Here is a 26,291-nt window from a genome sequence, read left to right as displayed (position 1 = left end):
AAGGAGGTCCATCTAACTCCGCTGTTAAAGCAGCCTAACAGCACTCAATGTAAAATGTTACAAACACTGTCCCAAAGGGCACGTGATTTCCTGTACCTGTATCATGCTATTGGACAGCAGACAAATGGAATTAACTCCAGCTTCAAAGTAATACATGGAACTGCCCATAATAATTTCAATCCTTGTGCAAACTGCATTCTGTGGCTAGCTTTTCCAGCGCCTTAGTTAATTTAATTTGATTATAACTGGAAGCATCTGACTATGATTTAGGCATGCTTATTGCTGTAAAAGAAATAAGCCCATCTTCAAAATTATTGTGCAAGTATTTTAATAAGATTTGCACACATCTCAAAAAACTCTATGGTGTGACTCCCTGGTCTCGGAGTTAAGTCAGCCGTGGAAGAGTCAAGTGAAGAGGTCACCGATGAGGTAAGTGATGTATCCACAGATTTTCCTTGCACATCAGCATCTGAATCTTTCTGACAGGATCTGTAGTTGCTCACAGAACCTGATCTCCGTGGAGTTGCAGTCCCAGACTTTGCTTCAGTAATTTCATCTTGGGGACAAGGGAAGAGAGGAAGCAAATTAGGTACAAATACCGAACTAGTTACAGTAACAGCAAACATGTTCTCAATACTTTTAACAAAAACAGGACAGCATCCTAAGGTTGAATCCGGTAACAGTTCAAACATTTTGCTGATGCTCTTTGCTAGCATCTATTTTTGTTTTCTTTGTATTTGGTTATTTAAACACCATTATTAGTTGTAATTTTATTATAGCTCCTTGACACGTTAACAGCTAGCACTGAGTTTAATTTAGTCTTCACTTCTGGAAGTTCTTCCTCTCAGTAAGTTGTGTATTTGAGCTGCAGCAGCTTAAATTTACCTTCAGTATGAGGAAATACTTTCATATTAGAGGCAATATTCTACCAAAGTATGTTCAGTATTTAAAGTGAAAAGAAAGGTAAGTTTGACTATCACCTGGCACCAGAAAAGTTATTTCCAGGAGAAATCAGTGAACACAGGAAAGACTGCATTTTCACATCAAAGCTACTTTAAACTACAGTTCAGTAAGAGAAACAGAGAACAGTTAAAGATGGTGGAGAGAAAGGAAAGTCAAATCAGCTTCACTATTGGAAGACAGACGGCAAGTCCATGTTCTTGGCTTGTATTTCCTCAAGAGTTGAGGCCAAGACGGCAACCTCCCCCAGCCGTATGTCTCTAAGCAGGCATCTCGAGTAAACAGGGATGGCATTTGTCCTGTACTGCAGTAGGTCAGCGCAGAAGAGTGATTCATACCCTGCATCTGATATCTTGAAAAGAGGCTGAAAGATTCCATTGTGGCCTTGACAGTAGTTCCGTTGTGCCTGGTTTGTGTTTGCTTAAGGAACTTTAAAACCAGTAGATAACAAATAGATATGAAACCTTGAGCTGTAGTTGTGTAACGGAAAAGAACATATGGCTATCAAAAACAGAAGGAGGGACATCAGGCTGAGAAGGAAGCACACAAAAGACACAGAGGTCTCACATTAAATGGAAGGGACAAATTTCACAACTGTGACTGACACATCCTGGAGGGGTGCAGATAGACCAGTGGAAGGTGGTGAACTATGGAAAGACCATGTAAGAAAGAAAAGACTCAGAGAACACAAAGATCTTCAAACAGCCACTAGGGAACATGAAAGGACCAGCCGAGACCTTCACAGAAGAGCTTCAGAGACTAAAAGTGCATGTGTAATGAAAATGCAAATACTATGATTAGTTCCAAGACCATTCCAGGAAACCTGATGTATATGTAAATGACTTAGTGAATGTACAAACCACCTTTCATGAATTAGTGTGCACATTATGTTGGAGTGATCCCTGGTTCATCCAGGGCTTCAATGAAGAACATCTGCTTTCTAAAGCTCAAAAATTGAGTCTCAGAGTTTATTAACCAACCTTTCCAGTAGCACACCAAGTATCACTGGATCTAAGCAAGTCAGGTGCCTTTGTCAGAAGGAACAAGGCAAGGACTGCACAAACAAGTCAGATCAGATTACACTGCCATAAGATGTGGCCTTAGCCACCCTAGACTATAATCCAGCCACTCCGGTAAATCCTTTTTCCATGCCGCTTGTTTTCTCCCAGGCACGTAATCTATTCCATTAGCTGGAGGGAATACTACTTTAGTTTATGATGCCCACAAACAAGCATTACAGCCAGTCTCTATTAGTTCCTCCAGACTTTTTAAGGAAGGTACGTTCTGTTACTGTCACTCTACAAAACTGCTCGTTCCATGGGGTATACCTTTCAAGACTTCATTCACTGCAAGGGTACAACTCCTACCTCCAATTTTGTCTACTCCTAGGACTGGTACACTGACTCCGCCCACCAGCTTGTACCTCGGTGCAACAGGGGAGAAAACTGGAAGGGCAAAAGTAAGAAAACTCATGGGTGGAAACAGGCATAGGTTAATAAGAGAACAAAACAATGAGATATAGAGAGAGAAAGAACAAGGCTGAGCAACTGAGAACAAGACCAGGTGAGAACAAGAACCAGAGAATGAGAACAGGAACAAGAGAAAGTGGGAGAGAATGAGAGCAAACAAGAGAATGTGAATAAGAGGAGACAACAAGAGCAAAAGAGAAGGAGAATGAGGGAGAACGAGAGAGTAGAGATGCAAACCACCCACTACCTCTCCAAAAGCAGACTGATACCCAGGCATTCTCAAGGCTACCTTCCCCCCAAAGGTCCATCCCCTCAGTTTCTTGGCTAAGCATACATTACAGGGCATGGGATATCCCTTAGGCCAATCTGCCTAGCTCCCCAGGCTCTGTCCCCACCAATTCCTTGTTCACCCCAAGCCTAGGAACAAGTAAAACTAGATACTATCTAAGTACTGCTCAGCAAGAGCCACAACATTGTGACTAAAAGTAACATTTTTGTACAGAGTGTAAAAAGTAACATTTCTTACTAAAACCTGAGTGCTGTGAGGAAAATTAACTCCATCTCAGCCAGACCCAGCACCGCAGCGGACAATCCAAGTGAAATTTAAATGCCTAGATACCAAGCTTTACCTTCATGAGGAAGTATTACTCACTTCAGATCTAAATCAATGTTTACATTTGGGGGTGAGGCTCCAAAGGAAGTTTAGGTTGATCCAAATCTCACCTCTCATAGCCCTTCCCCTTTCTGCAGTAGAAGTGTTCCTGCTGGTGCAGATAAAATATAGCACTTCAGTTGATACAGCCAAAAAGCTACTATTTTATGGGATGAAGCAGCTAATCTTGATCACAAGAACACTAGACCAGGCAAGAATAACTTAACTCTAACAGGGATCTTCGATTGGCTTAATCTCATAAAGCCCAACACTTCCTTCACTCTAAACAAACGAGCAAAGGTATGTTTGCATTTAGGATTCATTCCAGTAGAGCCCCATTAACTAATGCAAGCCTTCACGTACCATCGATGCTACGGAAGTCCAGTAAGTATGTCCTGCTGTCCACCTGGTACAGCTGCAGACTCATTTTAGAATACGCACTTGTCACTGGGTTCTTCCTTCGAACACGTAGGTAGTATGGATTTACAACCTGGTACAAAAGAGATTTGAGTTAGCAACCAGAACTGCTGGAGAAGCATTGCATATTGGTTTTGTCACTTCAACTCACTAGTATGGAGAGAATTCAGGCTTACCTATTGCAGCTTTACTTTGGTTTACCTTGGGATTTTTTAAGTAATGGGGAAAAAAAAAATCTAACCAAAACCATTTCTACAGCCACCAACAGAAATGTCATACACCTTAGCAAGACTGTTTTTCCTGTCAGGATGCACAGCCTCCCCCAAAACCCTTCTTGCACCGCATGCTATACAAAACACAGCTCAAAAAAACCCAATACTGTTGTCTGTTGTAAAGATACTTTATTCTTTTACCTTCCATTCATAATCCAGCTGTTTAATTGCTCGACAAACTTCAGCCATGATATCATTTGGTCGACTCTGACTCCGTATTCCCAAGTGCCACTTGGCTCTTCTGACACCTTGGTGTTTTGACTTCTGTGGATTGAGCTCATCAAGAGTATGGCGGGGACGTGGTGCTTCAGCTACTAAAAATGGCACCCTTTCAGGATGGGGGCGAGACAGATGGTGATCATCAAGAAAGGAATCAGGTGGGCTAGTAGCCAAATAGAAGTCTTTGGCCTCATTCATTATTCTTCTATTATCTATAATGAGGTGATAAGCAACCGCTAATGGGTCCTGATGATTTCGGCTGTAGAGACAACTTAGCACTTCCTCTTCAGTGCACTCAAACTTCTCACATACTTCTTTTAAGGCTTCATCATCAATCATGGTAGAGCTGTAAGATGGGTCTTCAGGAAACAAGTATTTGGGAAGGTCCTGCTTAAACCATTCATGCTCCCTAAGATGTAAAAATACACAAATTCTAAGTATATGTAAATAAACCAAACCTTTCTAATAGTTAATTCTTAAAAAAAAACAACATTAATTTGAATCTGTAGAAAAAGAACCAAAGTTGTCAGTCCAAGCCTCCTTCTATGCAGCACAGACAATGAAGCTGCACATAATGGAAAGCAATCCCCTCCTTCACAGAATTGTGATAGACATTTTGCAGGAGACTGGGGGAAAAAAAAAATTCTTTCCTGTAAGTGTTTCAACTACCTGAGCTGGAGAAATGTCTTTGTATAACTCATCAACAAGCTTTATATACAAACGGCCGTATTTTTTACTGCCGCTATGCTAGTTTGGAGATATTTTCAACTGAAATTCTTATTCTGTAGACTTGAGTTGCCCCTCCTCAAGTACACACATAACAATACATAACAGAAGAAGTGCAGATACCAAGCAATTCTTTTGGTACATGCTTGCACACAGATTTTAACATCCTTAAAGTCACAAGCTATCCTTTTTGTAATTCAGAACATCCCCAGCTGCCCCTTCAAGACTTAAAGAGTTGAAGGAAGCTGTGAAACCACCAAATGGTACTTCTTTACTGTATCCATGGGCAGTATTCATAAAAGGGAAAGATACAGAAAGAACCAAGTACTTACCTTGCCCAATCATGCAGAAAAAGTAAGATTGTTGTCATGTGTGCCTAGAATAAGTTGCTAAATGAGCCAGTGGGTATGGCATTGTAATTATTTTGAAAGTATTCTAGCCTATAGCATAAAAACTTGCTACAGATTTAAGAGCAGTTATACAGATGTCATGGTTTAACCCTGTCCAACAGCTAACCACCATCACAGCTGCTCTGTCACTTGCCCAACCCCAGTGGAGGGGAGAATCAGAAGGGAACAAGTGAGACGTGCGAGATTCTCCACAGCAGAGATGCTGGCCTGTAGGAGGAAGTGAGATTTTCAAATTACTGGAGCTGTCTGGCCAACACATCTGCAGCTGGTGCCTTCATGTCTGTCCAGCTCATTACTGCCAGGGTGCAGATGTATGTCAGTGCACTTGGTACAAACTTATGACACGTGAACTGCAATGTATCCGGTTTCATCCAGGTCTTTGGAAGCCCTGTCATTAGTTAGGCTGTTATAGATCACCTCCACCACAGATATGAATACCTCCCTTCTTTTGCTATGGGAATTTACAAGATCTTCCTTGAAGGGATGGATACCTGTATTTCACACTAGACAGCAGTTGCTTCCAAAACAGAGAACTTCTGCCCCTTTCACAATCCCTTTGTCATGGCCTTAACCCTAGGCAAGGAATCCCAGCTGTTGGGCTTCCTAACCCTGTAATTCCTGACTACATGTCACAATATCCCAGTACCAGAGTAACCAGTTGAGAATTAACTCACCTGGCTGACAGCTGAAGTCTTTACGCAAACCTCACAGATTACTTAGGAAGAGAGTGGATTCTGTTCTACTTATGATTCCAGTCTCTTCTTCCTCCTGTTCTTGGGACTGCTCTGCTGCAGAATAGGCTGCCCTTCCTGATTCTCTCTCCTGTTCCCCCTTAGAAGCTTTCCCATCCCTTACTAAATGAGCTGACCTCCCACTTTGATCATTTCTTTTTAATTACAGGCGTGGTTGATACAGTTGAAGGCTGAGTCTGAGTCCACAGTCCCTCTCTTCTCCATGACAGCCTGCGTAGCACTGGGCAGCATTTGGTAGGTGTGGGGCAGGCCTCAGAACAGTGTGATAAGTTGTAACTCTTTGGAATAGTCAGGGCATGTTTTTTTCAAACATTCTACTGCTCCATCAGGATCCTGCACTTGATCAGGAGTGAAGTCCTAGACCAATCGGAGGTGAGAAGCTTTCTGAATACCTGCCCATATTCTCCCGTATGCCTTGCCATAGGGCCCAGGTAATATTGCTAAAAATCTTAGGAATATTGTTTCAGCTTTTTCTAAGAAATACCAGCAGCATGTTCAACACACTGAAGAGTTACTGTAACAAGGGAGAAAACATCACAGAAGTTAGTAGTGAAGGTCCCTTTCACATTTCCTACACACAAAAAACCTAAGCCCCCAAAAAACACTCCACCGAAACAAAAAAAACACTATACTCACAAAAAACAAGCCCTCCTGGACAAAAAGCATAATTGATTGTACCCAGTCATGGCTTGAGTACAAAGCCCAAACACCAGATAAGCTCAGGGCTAGTGTTCTAGCAATCAATCTCCCAGACAAAGCATCATTAAGGCCTACAGAAAAGAGCCAATTGCAGGAGCCAAAATGAGCCTTGCAGGGCAAAAAGAGGGAACATGGCACAGACCAGATGATATCAAGAACAGATAAATGGGTATTGTGACCAGCCACCGTTAACAGATACAAAAATTATAAATTCCATCTGCTCTAGCAAAACCTCTTATCTGAAACCCTTCAAACCTCACACTGAGCACCAAAAAGGACTCTTGCAGTTTAACCCCAAAGACCAACTCAGCATCTCACAGCCACTTGCTCACTCCCTGCCAGAGGGATGGGCAGAGAATAAAGATGGGTAAAAATGAGAAAGAAACTCATGGGCTGAGATAAAAACAGACTAATACTTAGATTTTTTTTTAATTGTAAAAACAAGAGAAAAAGGAAAAAGATGAAAATAAAACACAGAAAAAAGAAATGAAAACTACCAACTGACTGATGCCAAGCAGCAGCTCACCCATGCCAACCTCCCTCCAAGCTTTGTTGCTGAGCAAGATGTTCTATGATAGAAAATAAAATCCTTTTGGGTAACTAAGGTCAGCTGTCCTAACTGTCTCCCATCCCAAGTTTTTGTGCACCTCCAATCTACTTACTGAGAAGGCAGTGTGATGAACAGAAAAGGCCCTGACATCCCACAAGCACTGTTCAACAGTAAAAAAAAAAAAAATATACATTCTGCATGATCAAACTGTTTTCAGCACAAATCCCAAACATGGCCCTTTACAAGCTACTATGAAGAAATCACAAGCAAAGTTCTCACCAGTGTGATGATCCTGATGCCTCACAACAAACACACTGAGCAAAATACACTTTCATCAGAAGCAACCAGGTAATTTGGAAGCAGAAAAAGCTTTTCCTATACCACTACAAACCACAGCCCTAATTGCATGACTGAACCCAGAGGAATTATTATTACTATTCATTGCAGTAGGCCTCTCCTCTGGTATGCACATACAGTCCCCCAGAATAACTAAGGTATTTAATTAAACTCATTTTGTTGTTTAAGCTCAGAGGTGATGTATTTTATAGCTAATAGGTTTGAACTGTTTAGGATCAAAAAATCTACCAATGTTCTCTAACCAATGTTTTTCAACATTTTTTTCACACCACTTCTCTTTGAGACTTATTTACCTTGACTGAGGTAAGCTAAGTTCCTATACACTCCAATGTTACAATGCTGAGATCTCAGTGTTTTGATTTCTGCATGAAAGTACTACCCACTGTAATAAAGTAGCAAGGGATAAACACATCACAGTTTGTTCTACTGAAAGAACACAAACGTCGCCCATTTCCTAATTTTCAACCCTAAAAGTAGCAGCATTTTCACTAAGGTAGTATATATTTGAGCTCTCTGCTTAGAGCTTATCAGAAAGGAAACAAAAGCCCAACTAAGCTGCTGCATGAAGTACAGCTGTACCAACTACCAATTGTTTTTTTTCTTCAATCCACTGCACACTTGTCAAAGCAGCCACCTTCTTCAGAATGTCCTCAAGCTTTAACTTACCAGTGTTCAACACAGTAACTATCACTCATACACAAACTCATGCCAAGGCTTTCGAAGCTAGAAAGTGCTGTCTTTCATGTGGATTATTCACTTGTAACAGATGATTTTTCACATTCTGAAGAAATATTAATCCGATAACTACCACTTCTATTAAAGAGCTGTAACTTTCTCTCAGACATTTACAGTACAGAATAGCGGCTTCTTAACAGCAAAGACTTCTTTTTATTCCCCAGATAAGTCAATAGAGTGTTGTTTTTGCAAATGATCCTGCAGGTAAATAGCTTTGCTACAGCGTGGTCCTAAACCCAGAGCTTATGAGAATTTCTATGTATAATGTATATTATTTGTTTTATTGTGACCTCCAAGAGATACTTAATTGGTGATTGGAGCTCAGAACAAGCAGAGCTGAAGTCAAACCACCTGAACTTGAATTTTTCATCTCAGTCTGTAAAACACAGACAAGTTACATGAAGGATTTCTTTGTTCTGCATATTTGCACTGAGATTATAACTGCAGCACCCCACGATCAGACAGTAATGAGTGTTTTACCTAATGTCTCTGATTGTTGATCTCTTCATTGGATCCACTTGCAGCATGTGCTTCAAGAGATTTATTACAGATGGATTCAGGTACTGAGGGGTATAAAAGATACCATCACATATCTTCTTAAAAAGGGTTGGCACGTGGTCATCGTCAAATGGAAGCGTTCCGCACAGCAAAGCGTAGAGAATAACTCCACTGCTCCAAATATCCACTTCTGGACCTGCATACAACCTGGGAAAAAGTCAACTATTAGTGATTTGTGTATAATACATTTAAGTAGGTATTTTTTTGTCTACTTTCTTACATTCTATCATAGTAATTAAGTGTGTTCTATGAACTTGAGAGAATTCATCTGCAAGCATATACCATTCTTAGTTCTATGTTATGCCTCCCTTGAACTTTAGTATCCTTCTCCTTCAAATACCTAACAGGGCACAAGTGCAGAGTTTTCCTCTCTCCTGTGTAACACTGTATTCACAAATGCAATTTAAGACAATGACAAACTGAAAGAAACTCACACCTACTACTAAGAAAGCATGTTACGTGTAGTTATTTCCCTCTTAATGAAATCTGTTCAGTCATCTATACCCCAAAGCTGGGAGGCTGAAAACTTTATAAAGCATAACTTGTCACATGTTCTGTGCTAGTGCCTGAATAAAACAGACATTTGGCCTCCAATCAGCTAGGATGGGTAGCCAAGAGCAGCAGATTCAACACTCATAAAATCCAAAAAAAGGACAAGTTATCTTCATGCTGACTATCTACTCTGCATCAGTTACTTCACTGCTCAACTACAGATTTTACCTGTAATTTATCCATACCTCTAATTCAAAAACCTGAGCTGTAAGTGAGATTTTTAAACCAGTTCAGGCACACTGTACATGATGGATTTGGGACACTAGGCATCACCTCCACCTTACAAGAACTATTCAAAGCTAGTTCTTAGAAGCCTTAAGTACTAATTAAAAGTTGGCAAGACAACTAAAAATTCAGCCCACAATTTCTCTGTATCAAGCTTGTCAATAGTAGCCTTTAGAATCAAGCAGTAAAATGGCTGAAGTACATGCACAGATGTATCCAATATAAAAGAAACTACCTTCCTGAAATTACTTCTGGTGCAGCATAGTTAGGGGAACCACAGCTTGTTCTTAAAAATTCTCCGTCTGACATCATATTTGATAGACCTGAAAGTGTACAAGAGCAACTACTAAATCTTCAGAGAGCAAAAATGATTTCACACTGTATATACCACCTAGAACAAATCACTAGTAACTGAAGTTAGAAAACTAACAAATTTAAGTAACATTATTTGGCATTACTATAATTTTTACATAAGCATACCCCATAATCCTCCATTTAGTTTACCAGAAATTTGAGTAACATCAAGCCATTACAGCACACAACCTAGAAATGTTTGAGAACATATTAATTCCAAGACAAAACCAGTTCAAACCTATGATGTCATCGGCATGATACAGAACAAAGTTGCTCTAAGATAAATGGAGCCGAATAGCATGATAGGGTTTTGTTCATTAACAAGAAAATCTTAAAAAACACATTCACTTCTAAACACCAAAGTAGAAGATGCTACCACAGAACTGCCTAAAATTCTAGATGTTACACAGAATAAAGGGACTGAGTAGCACATATTACTTCATTACAATTTAGACACCAACACTGCTCAGCTGGTTCCTGATCCACTGCAGTTCAGCAGCTGTATTTTACATAACTGTTAGTAATTAAAGCGCACTTTAGAACTAGACCATCTTCATTCACCAACTCTCAGTATAGTCTAGTACCAAAGAACTTCCATTTCCAGAAGAGCTGTAGGAAATATCTTCTACTGTTCTCACAGTCAGTTACATGATCAAGATTACCACAAACAAAAGAACTCAGTCTCCAAGGAAGTCTGCCTTTTAAGGCTGGGGAGGGGTGGAGGAGCAGGGGAGAGAAAAGAATACAGTCTGGACAGCTTTCATAGTCCACAACACAAAAGCATTTAGTAAGCTCTTCTTTAATACACTAGTCAAGATTAACTGATTGCCACAACGCTGTGTGCAGGAACATGATTTTGCTTTACATTCTTACTCTTCAGGTTCTTGCATTGTGTCCCACCAAAAGCGTATTAAAGTATACACATTTTATTAAATGTTTCCCATAGTAATTAGCAGGAACTGAACACCAGAAAAGTGATCACATATAGAATAGCAATGCTTACCAAAGTCAGCTATCTTGGCGTTCATGTGTGCATCAAGCAACACGTTTTCAGGCTTCAGATCTCTATGTACTACCATATGTCTGTGACAGTAATCCACACCAGAAAGGATCTGCTGGAACAGACGTCTACTTTCCTTCTCATCAAGCTAAAACGGACAAGAGTTTTAAATAATTATGAGACAGTGGAAGATAACCTGATTTTTGTTTATATGGATTACAGGAAATTTTCACATGACCCCAAATTCTCATTTACAGTTTCACAGAACAGATTGCCAGAACTCGCAGGAAAAAGCCTCATAGCTTGCATCATTTTGTTCCCATCTTGGTTCTAAAAAGACTAAAACAAAACATGCCCACCAACTCAGAAAGTCACTGAAATTTCCCAATCACACTTCTGAAATTGCTTACGCAGATGCTACATACTCAGTAGCTAGAAACATCAGCACCCAAACATTAACCTTCTTCAACTGCAATATCAATCAACTTTGACATTTAAGCACAGTGTAAGATTTAAGTTGACAAAAGCTGCTGACATGCAGCACAGAAGTGGTATTTTAGATGCTATTTATGCTGCTAACAGCTGGTCCCAAACAGTAGAGTTATATGGCCACTAACTGGGTGTGGCAGCGCAGAGGGAAGAATGCTGCAAATCAATGTGATTGATAAAGCACTTCAACTTTATTGGAAGCAGACACTTCCTTTTATACTATTCCTACCACATGTTATACTTGTATTCTAGTAGGCTCTTAACTAAAGGTTACATTTACATACTCCACCCATCTTGCAGCCTGGGAATCATGTCTCTTTCTCAGTCCCAGGAGCACTGAATCCTTATCACACCTCCTACTCCCACATCTTGTGGCCATGCTGTATGATACACAAGAATAACGCTGACCGATTGTTGACCCTTCTGTTCTCACCAAGACGGTGTGGGGCCCAGTCTTACTGAACTACACAGGCGACTGCTTGAACAACTGCTCCACAGGCTCATGGCCTTGCTTCTCAAGCCACTCTGCAACAACTGGGAACATGCCTTAAACAATGTCAAAGTCTGTTCTAACAACGAACTAAAAAATACCCTGGCTATCTAGTTTGTCAGAAGTTAGTTCAGAGCTCTCACAAAAACTGTTTTCCCAGACAACAAAGGTAACAAGGGCAGAATGAGACCTTTCCATAATAATTGGTTATCTTAAAGAAGTAAGTTTTCAGCTACTGCAGCTGAAAACACATCCATCTGGTTTGTACACCAGTAATTGCAAATTAACATATGAGTATCAGTACTGAGGAAAAATGCTATGACAAATTAATTCATACAGATCTGCAACAGGTTTAACATACAAACACTTTTACATCAGAACAAGATATAGTCATCAAGTATACTTTAATTGCTAACAGCAAAATGAATCCTGAATACATGAACCAAACCTTCATTTAACAGGGTGTGACCAGTACCCCCTGCTCCTAGCCCCCAGTAATGTGGTTAGCATAACTAACATAATTTTATGAGGTAAGCAGCCATTCTGTGACCAAACAAGTCACATATTTGGGCCTTTCACTCAGCCCTGAAGGTTCTGTGAACCAAGCAGACAAACCACACATTTTTTTCTTGCCCTCCCTCAAGGTTCTGGGCACCAAGCACACTACTTTGCTCTTCACTGGCCCTGAAGGTCCCAGGTGCACCTCCACTGTCCTCTCCTTCGAGGACCAAGCAACTTGCATTTCTCATATGAATTTTGAGTGTAGACTGCGATTGTTACATTGATACAGTAAACCATATATTAATATTTGACCCCATCTGCATATGGTCTATGTAATTAGAAATCATACATCAACTTGTATTGTCAATTGTTTTACACTACTTACAAGTTGTACTGTATTTAAACTACTTGTACTCTCTAATGATAAATCCTGTGCTACCCTACTAGTTTTTATTATACCATTCTGCCAGTGAGCCCCAAAAAGAACCTGCCTGTACCCTCAATGTCATGTGACACAGGAATATTGGAAAAGCAGTAACAAAATGCAAGTCATTGATCTGTAGAGTTGGACTACTTCTTACCCTTCCATTTTTACAGATGTAATCAAACAGTTCTCCTCCTGAAACATACTCCATCACCATGAAAATATCAGTTGGTGTACTGATGACCTGGTACCTGATAAGAGAAGGCATCTGTTAGTCTATGCACTCAGTAAAAGATGCTAGTTACATCCAGTCAAAACCAAAGTTGTGCAAAAAGTCAGACAAACATGAACTTTAAAATATTTATCAGCCAATTGACAGCAATTTTCAGAAGCTACATATTCTCCTTTCACTATGCGATGACCTCATTGCTAAGACTAGAGGAAACTTGTATCCCCACCAGATTATCAGTCTTCGGACTTTCAGAGGACTTAGTCCTAAGTGCTGCCTTGCAGAAAGCTTGGTGCAGTGAGAAAGGAATTCAAAACTACTTTGATAGAGTCTCAAAAATATACACTTTCGTTCCACAAATCCCTAACTAAAATTTGTTTAATTCTTTTCCCCTTACAGAAGTCAGAAGTTTTCAGTGTTCAATGGCACAAGAAAATGAACACTGGTAACACTTCATCCAAAAATCAAATACAGTGAGAAGACAGGAGGCAATAATGGGTTGAGAAGTGTTTCAAGGTACCTCACTAAAGCATGCAAATATCTGAATTGTAATAAATAACAAAATTCATAAATAAACAACTGCAACATTTTTCAAAATGCCAGTTCTAAGGCAAAGGGGAACACAGATGTGCTTCAGCTTACAGACATGCTTCAGCTTACTCAGGAAGACTCGTGGGACACGTTATTTGTAACTCCAAAGATAGCAGTGAGTTCAGACTATCCAAGTGAATGTGTGTGCACATATATGTATCTCATAACAGCTTGGTATTATGGTGTAACATTTCAATAACCTCAATATCCTTCTGAGAAAGTAATCAACACAAGATCTTCAAAACTCACTACTACAGAAATAGTATGTTAATCCTTTTAAACCCTGTTACAGCTGTTGTTCCCTACAGACATCTCATTTTTTATGGAAAATGAGGCTGTGGAACCCTTACATACCTACAGTACAAATAAGGTTATCAAACCACACAGCAAAGATGACCAGAATGCAAAAAGAGGCAATTCTCTGTAGGAAAACAAGATGCATTCTATTGTTAGAGGTAAAAAAATACAGAGGAGATGCCTCAAAGGATTTTTATTTAAAGCACATTACAGAAGGAAAGTCTTATTGCAACAGGCTTGCAACTGTATATACAGCTAGAGCTGTGTATGAAACTTCTCATGAAGTGCAGCAATGTTCCAAAGTAGACCCTAATTTGTAGTATTAAGCTGAACATTTACCTTTACCCCACATATCTTAAAACCTGTTATCAAGGAGTTCGCCAAGCCGGTTCCAAACAGCACAAGCAGAATAGTCCTGAGTTACCAGCAAGTCTACCTGTACAACAGTATCAAACTCAAATGCTATTTGCACACAGGTTAATAATCCTTCTCCTTTAAGAAAAGCAGTCTGACCAACTGAGAAGTTGGGGATCCATGAAGTTTCCCATTATATCCTATATGTTATCCCCTCTCTCCACATGCAAGAGGAAAAAAATTCTCCCCAGAAAGATCTGAAATGTGTTAACCTGACTCAACAATGTAGCAACACTATAAGCAAATATTCCTGTTCCACCCCCATTTCTCAGTCAGTACACTGACACTTCCTACTTTGTTTTGGCTACAGGTTTGTCCTTTGGACTCATTCATGAACTCTAACTGGCAGCACTAGCAATTTTGCAGCCAAAACAATTCAATAGTCTTCTGAAAACTAACCCACTGAAGAAGTTAATGAGTTGATCTAACACAATCGAATTTAGCTTCAGTAAGAGCTGCTGCCAAATTAAAAGCAGTGTTACATGGATGGCATCTGTTAGTGGCACCAGGGTCCTAAGACTAACAATAGAAAAAACTATCAACATCATGTTTCAGACAGTGAAAGCCACCCACACTCTGAAGGTGCAGGTTAACCTTACAGGAAATGAAAGTTTAAAAAAAAAATATCAATTTTATTTGTATTTCCTCAGACCACCCATAAGGGATCTATCTACTCTGGGATATACTTAATTGTACTCTGAACGCCACTGATGGACTACTGACCAACAAGCACACTGTAAATACCACATTTATACAAGTAGTAGCAGCTATATTGAAGAATTCTGAGAGATCTATCACATTTAACGAACTACACATCCTTATTTCAGAAAAATCTTGCAGAGCACAACATACACAGAAAAACTGCAGACCAGTGACCAGCACATCACTAAAAACATAAGAAAGAAAACCCAATAAACTTACTGTAGAAATGCCCTTCACAATCTTGTTTTTAACTCATTTTCTGAGCTGAAAAAGGATTAAGTGTAACAAGAAAAAGAAAACTGAAGCAGCAGACAAAAACAGAGACGGATGCTAACAGAACTATCATGCCATTACTTTTACATACTAGTCCAAAGAATCCGTAAGCAGAGACATAATGGAAGCTTTACAGCCTGCAGAGAAAACCAGTTTTGTGAAAACGCATTACAGAGCACACTGAAAACATCACATACTTGGAAGCTGGTTATTTCTCTGTCAAGACACTGTCAGCAGTACTGACCATTAAACACATTTCAAATCAGTGAGACCAAAAAGAGATTACTGCTTAAGTGTTTTATTAGAGCAAGCACAACTTACAGCTTAATTATATGAGGATGTCTGAAGAGCTTGAGGTTCTGAATCTCCCTGCGAATTTTTCCTACTACATCAAGGCTGCGAATCTTCTGTCGGTTCAGGATCTTCACTGCAACCTTATGCCCGGTTAACTCATGTTTGCCAACTGCAAGGAACAAGGAAGTATTTAGCCAGGGTTTTCAATTGCTCCATAAAGACATTATTCACTCATTTTGCCAGCAGTCAAGAAATACAAGTGAAGATGTCAGCATTCCACATCCCCCACTGAAAACCTGATGTAATTTCTTCAGTCCTAGTGCAATTTTTGCCACAATTCTATCACTAGAAGATGAATATCTAACAAAAACTTTAAACCTAACCCTCAGGAGCCTTGCAGCATAACATTTTTCCACTATCAAAGCATATCCCAAAATACTGTCATCCTTACTAATTAGAAAGACCATTTTTTCGTCCTGTGCGATTCACTCCAAGCTTCTGGCTCCCTTGGTAACCCATTCTGACATGTTCTCCTGCACCTCTTCTACATTATCTGCAAGGATTGTCCCCACTGAAAAAAGTCACTGCCATCTGACCCTCAAGCCTGTTTGTTTCAGCAATTACTCCACAGTATCTGATCAGTTTAGTCGAAAAAAAAAAGTCCAATTATCTGTCTGTACTCAGGGCAGTCTAACCCTATATAAGTTCCACATTCTGTGCAGCAAACACCAGAGCTTTATTATATAAAATAAGTGACAAAAGCTATGGGAAATGCACAAAATAAAAGCCAATATTCATTAAAATCAGCAATGTAAACATGAAACCTCACGGTTTTGCTATTTCCAGGAGAGTTTAACTTTTCTTTCAACAGAGGAACTTACAAGCATACAATATTTCAGCAACAGTTACCACTCAAAGTTCTCAACTTTGCAAGTGCTCTTGGAAGTAGCTGAAACAAAGTTGCAAAGAATATTTTCCTTATTTGCAACCCTCCCTCTTCGAAAAACCACTGCAAGTATCTCTTCCACTACACAACCTCCCTACCTACCTTGCTTTTTCTCACTTAAGAATTTAAGTAAACCTGGGCTTCAAGCTTCATTTAAATAAAGCCATGGGAAAATGTGATGTACAAATTTCTTCCTGCAGCCAACTGATAATTTTGATAGAATTAGCAAACACCTATTAATCTGTAAATCTCATTCCCAACTAAAGACCTTTTGCTTCTGCATTGAGATAAAAAACAATGTGAGAAGAAATTTTTCGCTGAGAGACAAAAATGAAGAAAAGCAATTGTTCTTATAACAAAGAGATAGTCACTGTGCAAAATAAAGCAGTTAAGACAAACTCCTGCAGGGAAGCAACTAAGTAGTGGATTACCAAAACCCCGGATCATCACAATCCCCTCATTCAGTGGAGCTATTACCTAAAATTTACCACAATGGCCAACACTGGACAGGCACATCTACACTGCAGAGGAAAGCCAGACAAAGCCCACATCCATCCCAAATTCTACACAGACCACAAAGTATTGGTAGGTGAGTGCCCAGAACTGTAAAAATCAACCATCATCTATGAGGATTATTTGCTTTCAACCAGACCTACAATTAGTCACACACCCTTTGTTTTCTTCAGTTCAAACGTGGCTGAGTTTTAAAGAAGCCAAATCAAACCTTAAGTAGTAATGAATCATTAACAAACATCAGAAAAACAACTATTCCTTTTGAATTACAGAGTCCTTGCCTACTAATAGTGAACTGAAGAAATGCAAAAAATAATCTTTACTAAGTTAAATTTTAACATTGTTTGACTGGTAATAAACAACTCTTAGAAACTAAGGCACACAAATTTACATCTTCCTTTGCTTTAAAAAGTAAAGTAAGTAGTAGCAATTACACAGCTTAGAATATAAATACTCAGTTCTGACATGCAATTTGTTATAATGACTCATTTATCAACCAACTTGTTTAGTTTCTGATTTGTCAGTTTAGTTTCAACAAACTAGAATTTCAATAAAGCTCAGAAAAACATTAGAAAGTAATTTATTATCTATAACAACTGATGTTCAACATGGAAGGCACATAAAAGTTTTTCAAAAACGCATTTTTCAAAGTAATTAAACAGCAACATCTGCAGTTGACTGAAACTAATCCTAGCTGTCACGGCTTTTAAGATTCTGTGCCTCAAGCCTTGATTTTATTCATTGACTGGAAGAAAGCAACATTTTTTTTCAGCTTCTTCAACTCTGTTTGCCAACTTTGAATACATTATTGCAATGAAAACATACTGTGGTTTTGTGCAGATGCAAAAAAAAATCCAAAAAGCCTGTTCACTTAAGACATTTCAAGCTGAATCTTTTATTTAGTAATTTTTCCTTCCCTTTTTAAAATTCAATTTAAGATTATAATAAATCTAGTTTTAAAGATACAAGTTTCCAATAAACATCTACTTCATGAAATAAAACTGCTTTATTGGATATGGTTCAAGATCCCTGCTATGAGCAAAACAGCAGGCACTACCTGGTAACAGACTGCTGACTACTGAATTCAAAATAAAGACATCCCTGAAAGCGAGACCTCAGGTGATAACATCAGCTAGAAGAGAAGCCAGTGTTACCTTTCCAAAAGCTATTTTGTAGTATCTCTTGACAGAAGTTTTACCTACAGAAGGGAAGGCTAACAAATTATGAATAATCAAAACTTTTGTTAGTCACCCTAATCTGCAACCAGCCTCCAGTCCTTAAAAACAATCACTGTAAAAAAGTTCACATTACAGACCTATTATCGCCCTATATTCCTTTATTATCTGACAATACCAATGGCCTTCAAGCTTCACTATGGGTATGTATCACACCAGCGTTTCCAATACAGTGACAGTTTCAAAGCACCAGTAACATCTTTCAACTGAAATGTAGGAGCAACAGTTTATAAACTCAGTTCAGCAGGTCTTCAGACTGGTCTTCAACTGGAAAAAAAACTAATTACCAGTCCACTCAGAGTAAATAGAACATTATTATGAAATACAGCTAGCAGTCATGAAGTTTGTAGAAAAGAGGGCTGAACAAGCATATGCTGTATTTAAGGGAACAATTTCGCAACAGGCTGAAAAGCCAAGCCAAGGCTCAGAGAACAGTAGTCTTTAAACTAGGAGTTAAATCATTTTCACTAATAAAAAATAAAAAACTCACCAAACCCAAAAGACCCAGTGAACCCTGTGTAAAAGCATACTACTGCACAATACCATCAGTTAGCATTATCATTAAGAGCTCAGTGGGGAAGGACCTGGGGGTCCTGGTTGACGACAGGTTGGCCATGAGCTAGCAGTGTGCCCTGCTGGCTAAGAGAGCCAATGGGATCCTGGGGTGCATGTGGGGGAGTGTGGCCAGCAGGTCCAAGGAGGTGATCCTCCCCCTCTATTCTGCCCTGGTCAGGCCCCATCTGAAGTATTGTGTCCAGTTCTGGGCTCCCTGGTCTAAAAAGGACAGGGATCTCCTGGAAAGAGTCCAGAGGAGGGCTATGAAGATGATTAGGGGCCTGGAACATCTACCCTATGAGGAAAGGCTGAGTATGTTGGGACTGTTCAGCCTTGAGAAGAGAAGACTAAGGGGGGACCTAATTAAAGTCTATAATTATCTGAAGCAGGGGATGCAGGGGGAATCAGCCAGCCCCTTTTCAGTGCTCTGTGGGGACAGGACAAGGGGCAATGGCTGCAAGTTGGAGCACAGGAAGTTCTGCACCAACATGCGGAAGAACTTTTTCACAGTGAGGGTGACAGAGCCCTGGGACAGGCTGCCCAGGGAGGTGGTGGAGTCTCCTTCTCTGGAAATAATCAAGACCCGTCTGGACGCCTGAGTGATATGTCCTAGGGAGCTGCTTTGGCAGGGAGGTTGGACCCGATGATCTCTCGAGGTCCCTTCCAACCCCTAGAATCATAGAATTGTATGATTCTATGATCATTGCCTTGACCCAGAAGACTGCAATCTAACTAGTTAGATTGGTTTTGCAGTATACAGAACACGGTTTTTAAACTAGTTCTACAGACTGAAACAAGCATCATGTATTTAAGCAGTATCCCTTGTTTTCTCAGTACAAGTCACTGGAAGACAGACTACTCTTCCTTTCCACAGAATCACAGAATGGTACGGGTAGGAAGGGACCTCCGCATATCATTTAGTCCAACCCTCCTGCCAGAGCAGGATCACCTAGAGCAGGTTGCACAACAGAGTGTCCAGGGGGGTGCTGAATATCTCCAGAGAGGAAGCTTTTATGAAAATTAGCTTTTATTTCCAGATTTTTTAAATAAAGTTTGCATTTGGTTTCAGCACAAAACCCAACAGTGTTTTGTTTGGATTATTTTTTTAAATTAAATTAAAACAGGACTAGAAGTTTCACACTGAATCCTGGTAAAGTTTAAGTAACAATATTACTTACATAATTGATTTAGATCTAGTACTCTCTTTTACCCTAAGTTTTCACTTCTGTAGCATTTTAGTTCTGCCTAGGTATGGACTAGAAACAGCTGTCTCCTCCATGAATGTCCACATGAGGCACAGTCAAGTACAGCCAGATGAATAGTTATACTGAAAAAACCCCGTTAGATCAGTAGCAGTTATCTGTGAGGGCAGAAGAGTAAACAAGTGTCAGGGTGAATAGCTGTTAAAGGTAGATATCACATAATTAAGTAAAGCACTAGTTCTTCAGTTCCATATTTTCGAGCTGTCACCACAGTTAAAAATTAAAGACCCACTTTCAAGATGCCATATGCCTGACACACCACACCAGTTAGGGTTTTCCTTAAGCTCATGTGAATATCAAAACAATGGACACATTTGTTAAAGTCTTTCACTTTACTGTCAATTGATTAAACCATATCAGTCACCGGAGAAGGAAAATTTTGAAGACAGCAGGAAAACATTCATAGATCTGGTAAAGGTATGAAAATGTGTTTTCTAGAAGAGAAACAGTGCAGCAGAGATAAAATATGCCCTTTATTAAGTACAGCTAAAGCAAGGCAAAATAACACAGTACATCATCTAGGATAAAATTAAAAAAAAAAATACTTAAAGCATTTTTTTTTAACGGAAACAGAGCATTAGTCCAGGAATACTAACACTTGCTTCTAGATGCTGAATAAATTCCCAAGCCATTAAAGGCAGGTATTCAGTACACAGAATGATGCTGCATTTCACCACAAGGTGATTTCTCCCCCATCCTTAATAAAAATATATTCATACATGCATGTGTGTACCTTTACATAATCGATAGCAGCCTAAAAGAACACCTAACATCAAATAAGGCAAGCAGAGGGATATTATGGAAATAAAGCAGTAATAAAACTGGAACCCTAAGGTTGTGGGGTTTTTTTACTAGAGTTTTTCAAGCTAACTGTATTTAATGAAATATTAATAGAAGCAATGTTCAATAATATATCGAGATTATAACAATGGCTCCTAAAATTGACCATCTTTCAAAGATTGAAGATCAGACACATTGTTGCCAATGCAGAGAACAGCCACAGTAGTGCAACAGCATTCTCTATAATTTTAAGAGCATATTAAACCATTTATGGATACGACAACTTTAGCTTTGTGCAGTGCAGTTGCAGGAAAAAGAACAACCAACACACAAACGTTTCCCCTCAACCACATAGCCTCTCCACAAAGAAAGATAATCTGAAGCCTGCCTTCTGCCTTGTCTCCCTTTCCTCTCTATTTAAGATGCTAAATTCCCAAGAAAAGGAACTGTAACTCAGTTGCCAGCGTGTGGCCACTGCTCCTAAAGTGCTGGGAGCGGGGATGTAACTGTATAAACCTGTCTTGAAAAGAGGGGACTTGAAGGGCTCTATTCTCAAAACGTTACCTGCTGCTTTCCTAGATAGAGACAAACATCTTATTTTCCATACATCATTAATTTCTTCAGAAGATACCAATAGCTGAAAGAGCTTGTTCAGAGAACATACAACAGGAAGATCTAGCGTATCAGATATAACTGGATAAACAGTGGGTTTTTACTGGTTATAATTATGAACAATCCCTTAGGTTCGTGTGGTTTAGCCCTAGCAGGCAACTAAGAATCACACTGCTGCTCACCTTCTATACTAAGCATGAAATCACATGGTATGGAATACTCCTTTGGTTAGTCTGGGTCAGCTGTCCTGGCTGTATCCCCTCCAGCTTCTTCTGAATTAACTCCATGCCAGCCAAAAACCAGGACAGAATCCACCCCTTATTCTATACCACTGACATAATGCCCACATCCAACACACACCCACCCCCAGCAAACCTGTTCAGTGTGGGTCTTTCTCCCTGTCTCTCACTATGGGCTGCAGGTCCTACCACGAGCTTGCTTTAACACAGGCCATGGCATCTTCCATGTCTCCATTCCCCATCTATCCCAGGTGGGGAATAGGACATATTCTCTCCAAGTTGATGGCTCTCCTGCAACAGTTCTCCCACAGCTGAGACAAGGAAGGGAGACTTTCTTCATATTGCTGGAGTCAGCCAGACACTTCACCCACTGTTGGTGCCTATTCACCTTTCCAGTCCATCACTGCCAAGAAGTTGGTACACAACAGTGGTGCGCTCCATATAAATTTCTGCCACGTGGGTTGTGTACGCTGGACTTCATCGGGATCAATGGCATGTGTGATTTGTCCAGGTCATAATAAACCATCTCCTGCATGGCTAATTCCCTCAGGTACTGGATACCTCACTCTGTAGTGGCCCAGTTGCCCGGATGACATACATCTTCCATTCGGCGATATGCTTCCCTCACGCTTGACAGAGGTCACCTCCAGACTCTGAGGGCTTGTGTGTTTTTTCCCCAATCACCTTGTCAATACCTTCTTTCCTAGACAGCTGTGTGGCCTCCCTACCCTCTAATTCCAGGTTACTGGCCCCGTTATCCCAGCATCAGAGCAGCCAGGTCATAATGCGCTCTACTGGAAGGCAGCTGCAAGCTTTTCACATCTCACAGCTCACTCAGAAACAGGGATCATCTCTGGTTCTACCTCTTCCTCCCACTCTCATGATGGCCCTGGCTCATCATCATCCCTTACTAAGGAAAATTATTTCTAGTGCATTTCTTCTTCTGTATAGGCTGACACTGGCATGGGTTAGTTTCCTTTTTTGTTCAGCTGCACTCCCTGTCACCAGGGTTGGAGTAACCACCACAGTGGCTGCCACTCTGGTTTCCCCCTCTTGGGCTGATGGTGCTGTCTCCTACCAAGCCGTGTGTGACAGATACCAGCCTGAGCCCAGCACAGTGCAGGAAGTTGTACTTCCTTGGAACAGCCACAGCATTTTCAGACATTATAACACTTCACTGGGGTCCTGTAGTTTTTCAGGAGTGAAGTTCCAAACCACTGAAGGTGAGAAGTTCTCTAGATACCTCCCCATGTTCTCCCATGTGCCATGCCACTCATGACTAATCCAGCCTCAGGGCAGATCTCGGAGTCTTATTCTTAAAAGAGCTTATTGTAACCCTAAACAAGACCTGGAACACATTCAGGAGACAGAGATATAAGAGCATATTAGTTTGAATAATAAAAGGTATTCAAAATTATCAAAAACTGATATAACCATCCTGAAGGAAAAAGGGGAGATGAAGCAACAAGAGAAAGTACCCCCTGTATTTCCCATCAATAGGGTACCATTAATAATCAATTCTGAGAGATGTCATCTGAGGCATGGGCATAACAGCAAAGACACAAGTACCAGCTCATACTCATGACCACTGATGTTATCATGAGGGAATAGCATCCACCCTCAGCAAGTAAGCCAACAATATAAAGCTGGGAGGAGTGGCTGACGCGCAGGAACACTGCGCTGCCATCCAGAGAGACCTGGACAGGCTGGAGAGCTGGGCAGTAAGAAACCAGATGAAGTTCAACAAAAGCAAGTGTAGAGTCTTGCACCTGGGAAGGAATAACCGCTTGTATCAGTACAGGCTGGGTGACGACCTGCTGGAGAACAGCTCTGTGGAGAAGGACCTGGGGGTCCTGGTAGACGACAGGTTGGCCATGAGCCAGCAGGGTACCCTGGTGGCTAAGAGAGCCAATGGGATCCTGGGGTGCATCCGGAGGAGTGTGGCCAGCAGGTCCAAGAAGGTGATCCTCCCCCTCTATTCTGCCCTGGTCAGGCCCCATCTGGAGTATTGTGTCCAGTTCTGGGCTCCCTGGTCTAAAAAGGACAGGGATCTCCTGGAGAGAGTCCAGAGAAGGGCTACGAAGATGATTAGGGGCCTGGAACATCTACCCTATGAGGAAAGGCTGAGTATGTTGGGACTGTTCAGCCTTGAGAAGAGAAGACTAAGGGGGGACCTAATTAAAGTCTATAATTATCTGAAGCAGGGGACGCAGGGGGAATCAGCCAGCCCCTTTTCAGTGCTCTGTGGGGACAGGACAAGGGGCAATGGCTGCAAGTTGGAGCACAGGAAGTTCTGCACCAACATGCGGAAGAACTTTTTCACAGTGAGGGTGACAGAGCCCTGGGACAGGCTGCCCAGGAAGGTGGTGGAGTCTCCTTCTCTGGAGATATTCAAGACCCGTCTGGACGCCTATGTGAGTGATATGTCCTAGGGAGCTGCTTTGGCAGGGGGGTTGGACCCGATGATCTCTCGAGGTCCCTTCCAACCCCTATGATTCTGTGATTCTATGTATAAGATGATATTACGTGGTACAGCAAAATGCAAAACCCCTCTACCAGAGGTGATAAACAGTGCCACAATGAACACATACACCAAACACAGGTTTACATAATACAATCACACGAACAAGCAAAACACCACTGTGACCAACAGCTACTTAACTAATATCACAAATGCCTGTAAGAGATTTGTTTTAACATGCTCAGGTCTGATCCGTCACTACTTCATGACCTTCATGTCCCACACTGGGTGCCAAACAAGCCTGTTGTGCTTCAGCCCCCAAAAGCAGCTGAGCACCACTTGACCACTCACTCACTCCTTGCCCCCTTACATAATGAACATGACATCATATGGTTTGGAATATCCCTTTGGCTAGTTTGGGTTAGCTATCCTGGCTGTGTCCCTCACAGCTTCCTGTGAAAGCTAACTGTATCCTGGATGAAAACCTGGACAGTTAATAATAAAAAAACCCCAACTTACTATGAAGTTTTGAGTCTAGCCTAACCCAGTTGTGAAAGAATGCTTTCACTTTTCATGCCCCAATATTTGAACACATCTCTCACAACATTGCAGAACAGTGTAAGCTAAGGCACAGTGTCACCACCTGCGTTGGACAGCATCAGGTAAGATTTTCATTTCCATCTTATTTCTAATAGGCTTCAAACTTGCTGCACGGCATCTGGGAAAAATTTATTTAAAGCTGGAGCTGGAAAAAAGCTTCAATAACCACTGATTAGGTGGATCTGCATAAAGTCTCTCCATGTCTGTGACTAGCTGGCAACGCAGCTGACACAGGCAATCCCAGGCTCACCTTTCCATGCTCACTTCTCCCTCTGAGAAGGAAGAAGGCTTGCCTTCCTTATAAGGACATAAAGCGGCCGCACTTCAGCAGCAAAACGCCATGTGCAAGCAGCTCAAGAACTTCGACTGCCTATTTTCGTTACGCATCCGGTGGTTTTAAATAAGCGCAGCATCGCTAGCTTCTAGGAACGGTTTCCGCCACCGCGGAAGGGAAAGCAGTCCCTGCCCAGCCGTTACTTCCCGCGGCGGGCTGCGGGTCCCGCCCCCGGCCAGCCGGCGCACCGCTCCCCTCTGCGAGCGGCCCCCGCAGGGCGCCAGGCACCGTCTCCCGAGCACCGGCGCCCACCCCGCAGCCGCCGCGCTAACGGGCCGTGAAAGGCCTCCCGAGGGCTGCCCGGGCCACCCCGCACTCGCTCTCTCCCTCCGCCCCCGTCGGACCGCGCTGCCAGCGCCGCCGCAGCCCAGTGACTCACCCGGCCCAGCGGGAACGGCCGGGCAGCGCCCAGCAGCTCAGGTTTCCCGGAGTCGCCCCGGGGCGAAGCTCAGCCCGCCGCGGCGCTCCGGGCGGGAGACGGACCGAGGCCGAGCCGGGGCCGTGTGCGTGGCGCCCACCTCCCCCGCCCCGGACAGGCCTCGACCGCTATCCACCCCCGGCGGGACGACCCCGGAGCAGCAGCGGCGGGAGAGACCCCGCTGCCCAGACCGACACGCCCGCCCCGCGCGCTGCCCGCTCCCCAACACCCGGGCCGGGCCGAGCCACCCCGCGGCGCAGGCGGAGACCCCGCTCCCCGACACTCACCCTTGACTTTGCCGAAGGTGCCGACGCCAAGCGTGTCACCCAAGATATAATGCCCGATCTTCACCCGCCCGTGCTCGTGCTTCTGTTTATCCGCCGCCGCCATCTTGAGCCAAGGGCCGAGTCTGCGCATAGTGCCCGCCCGCGCGGGGACGGAGCGCCGACGGGGGAGGAGCAGCTGTAAAGTGCTCGCCCTCACGGGAACCCGGAAGCGAACGCCGCAGTTACCGCCTTCCCGCCCTCCACGGGCAGGAACCATTGCGGCTCGGAGGGGTGGCCTGAGTGCTGTGTGAACTGTTGGTGAATTAAACCGTGTTTCTACCCTGATGGGATTAAACCAATTACGCCTCACTTATCATTGCTATGGAATAGAAATTCTGAAATATTTCAAAGTAAATACAAAGAATCCTCCAAAAAAAAAAAAAAAAAACCCAAACAAAC

At 41.8% G+C, this 26,291-nt stretch overlaps 1 protein-coding gene across 1 annotated transcript; it reads right to left on the bottom strand.

Annotated features, from left to right (window-relative positions):
* Positions 1-311: 311 nt before the first annotated feature.
* PRKAA1 (protein kinase AMP-activated catalytic subunit alpha 1) lies at positions 312-25,998 on the bottom strand (the record flags this gene model as incomplete). Its single annotated transcript, XM_084277993.1, has 9 exons — positions 25,854-25,998; positions 15,639-15,780; positions 12,969-13,062; positions 10,911-11,055; positions 9,789-9,876; positions 8,699-8,923; positions 3,912-4,398; positions 3,445-3,571; positions 312-556 (listed from the first exon to the last, which is right to left on the bottom strand). Exons 1-9 carry the CDS (start codon positions 25,981-25,983, stop codon positions 312-314), a joined length of 1,683 nt encoding a protein of 560 aa, XP_084134119.1. The 5' UTR covers positions 25,984-25,998.
* Between the last annotated feature and the right edge of the window lie 293 nt (positions 25,999-26,291).

Source organism: Gallinula chloropus (assembly GCF_964237585.1).
Source record: "Gallinula chloropus genome assembly, chromosome: Z".
NCBI lineage: Eukaryota > Metazoa > Chordata > Aves > Gruiformes > Rallidae > Gallinula > Gallinula chloropus.
Note: the sequence above shows the minus strand (reverse complement) of the source record. Positions and strands in the feature narration are given on the sequence as shown.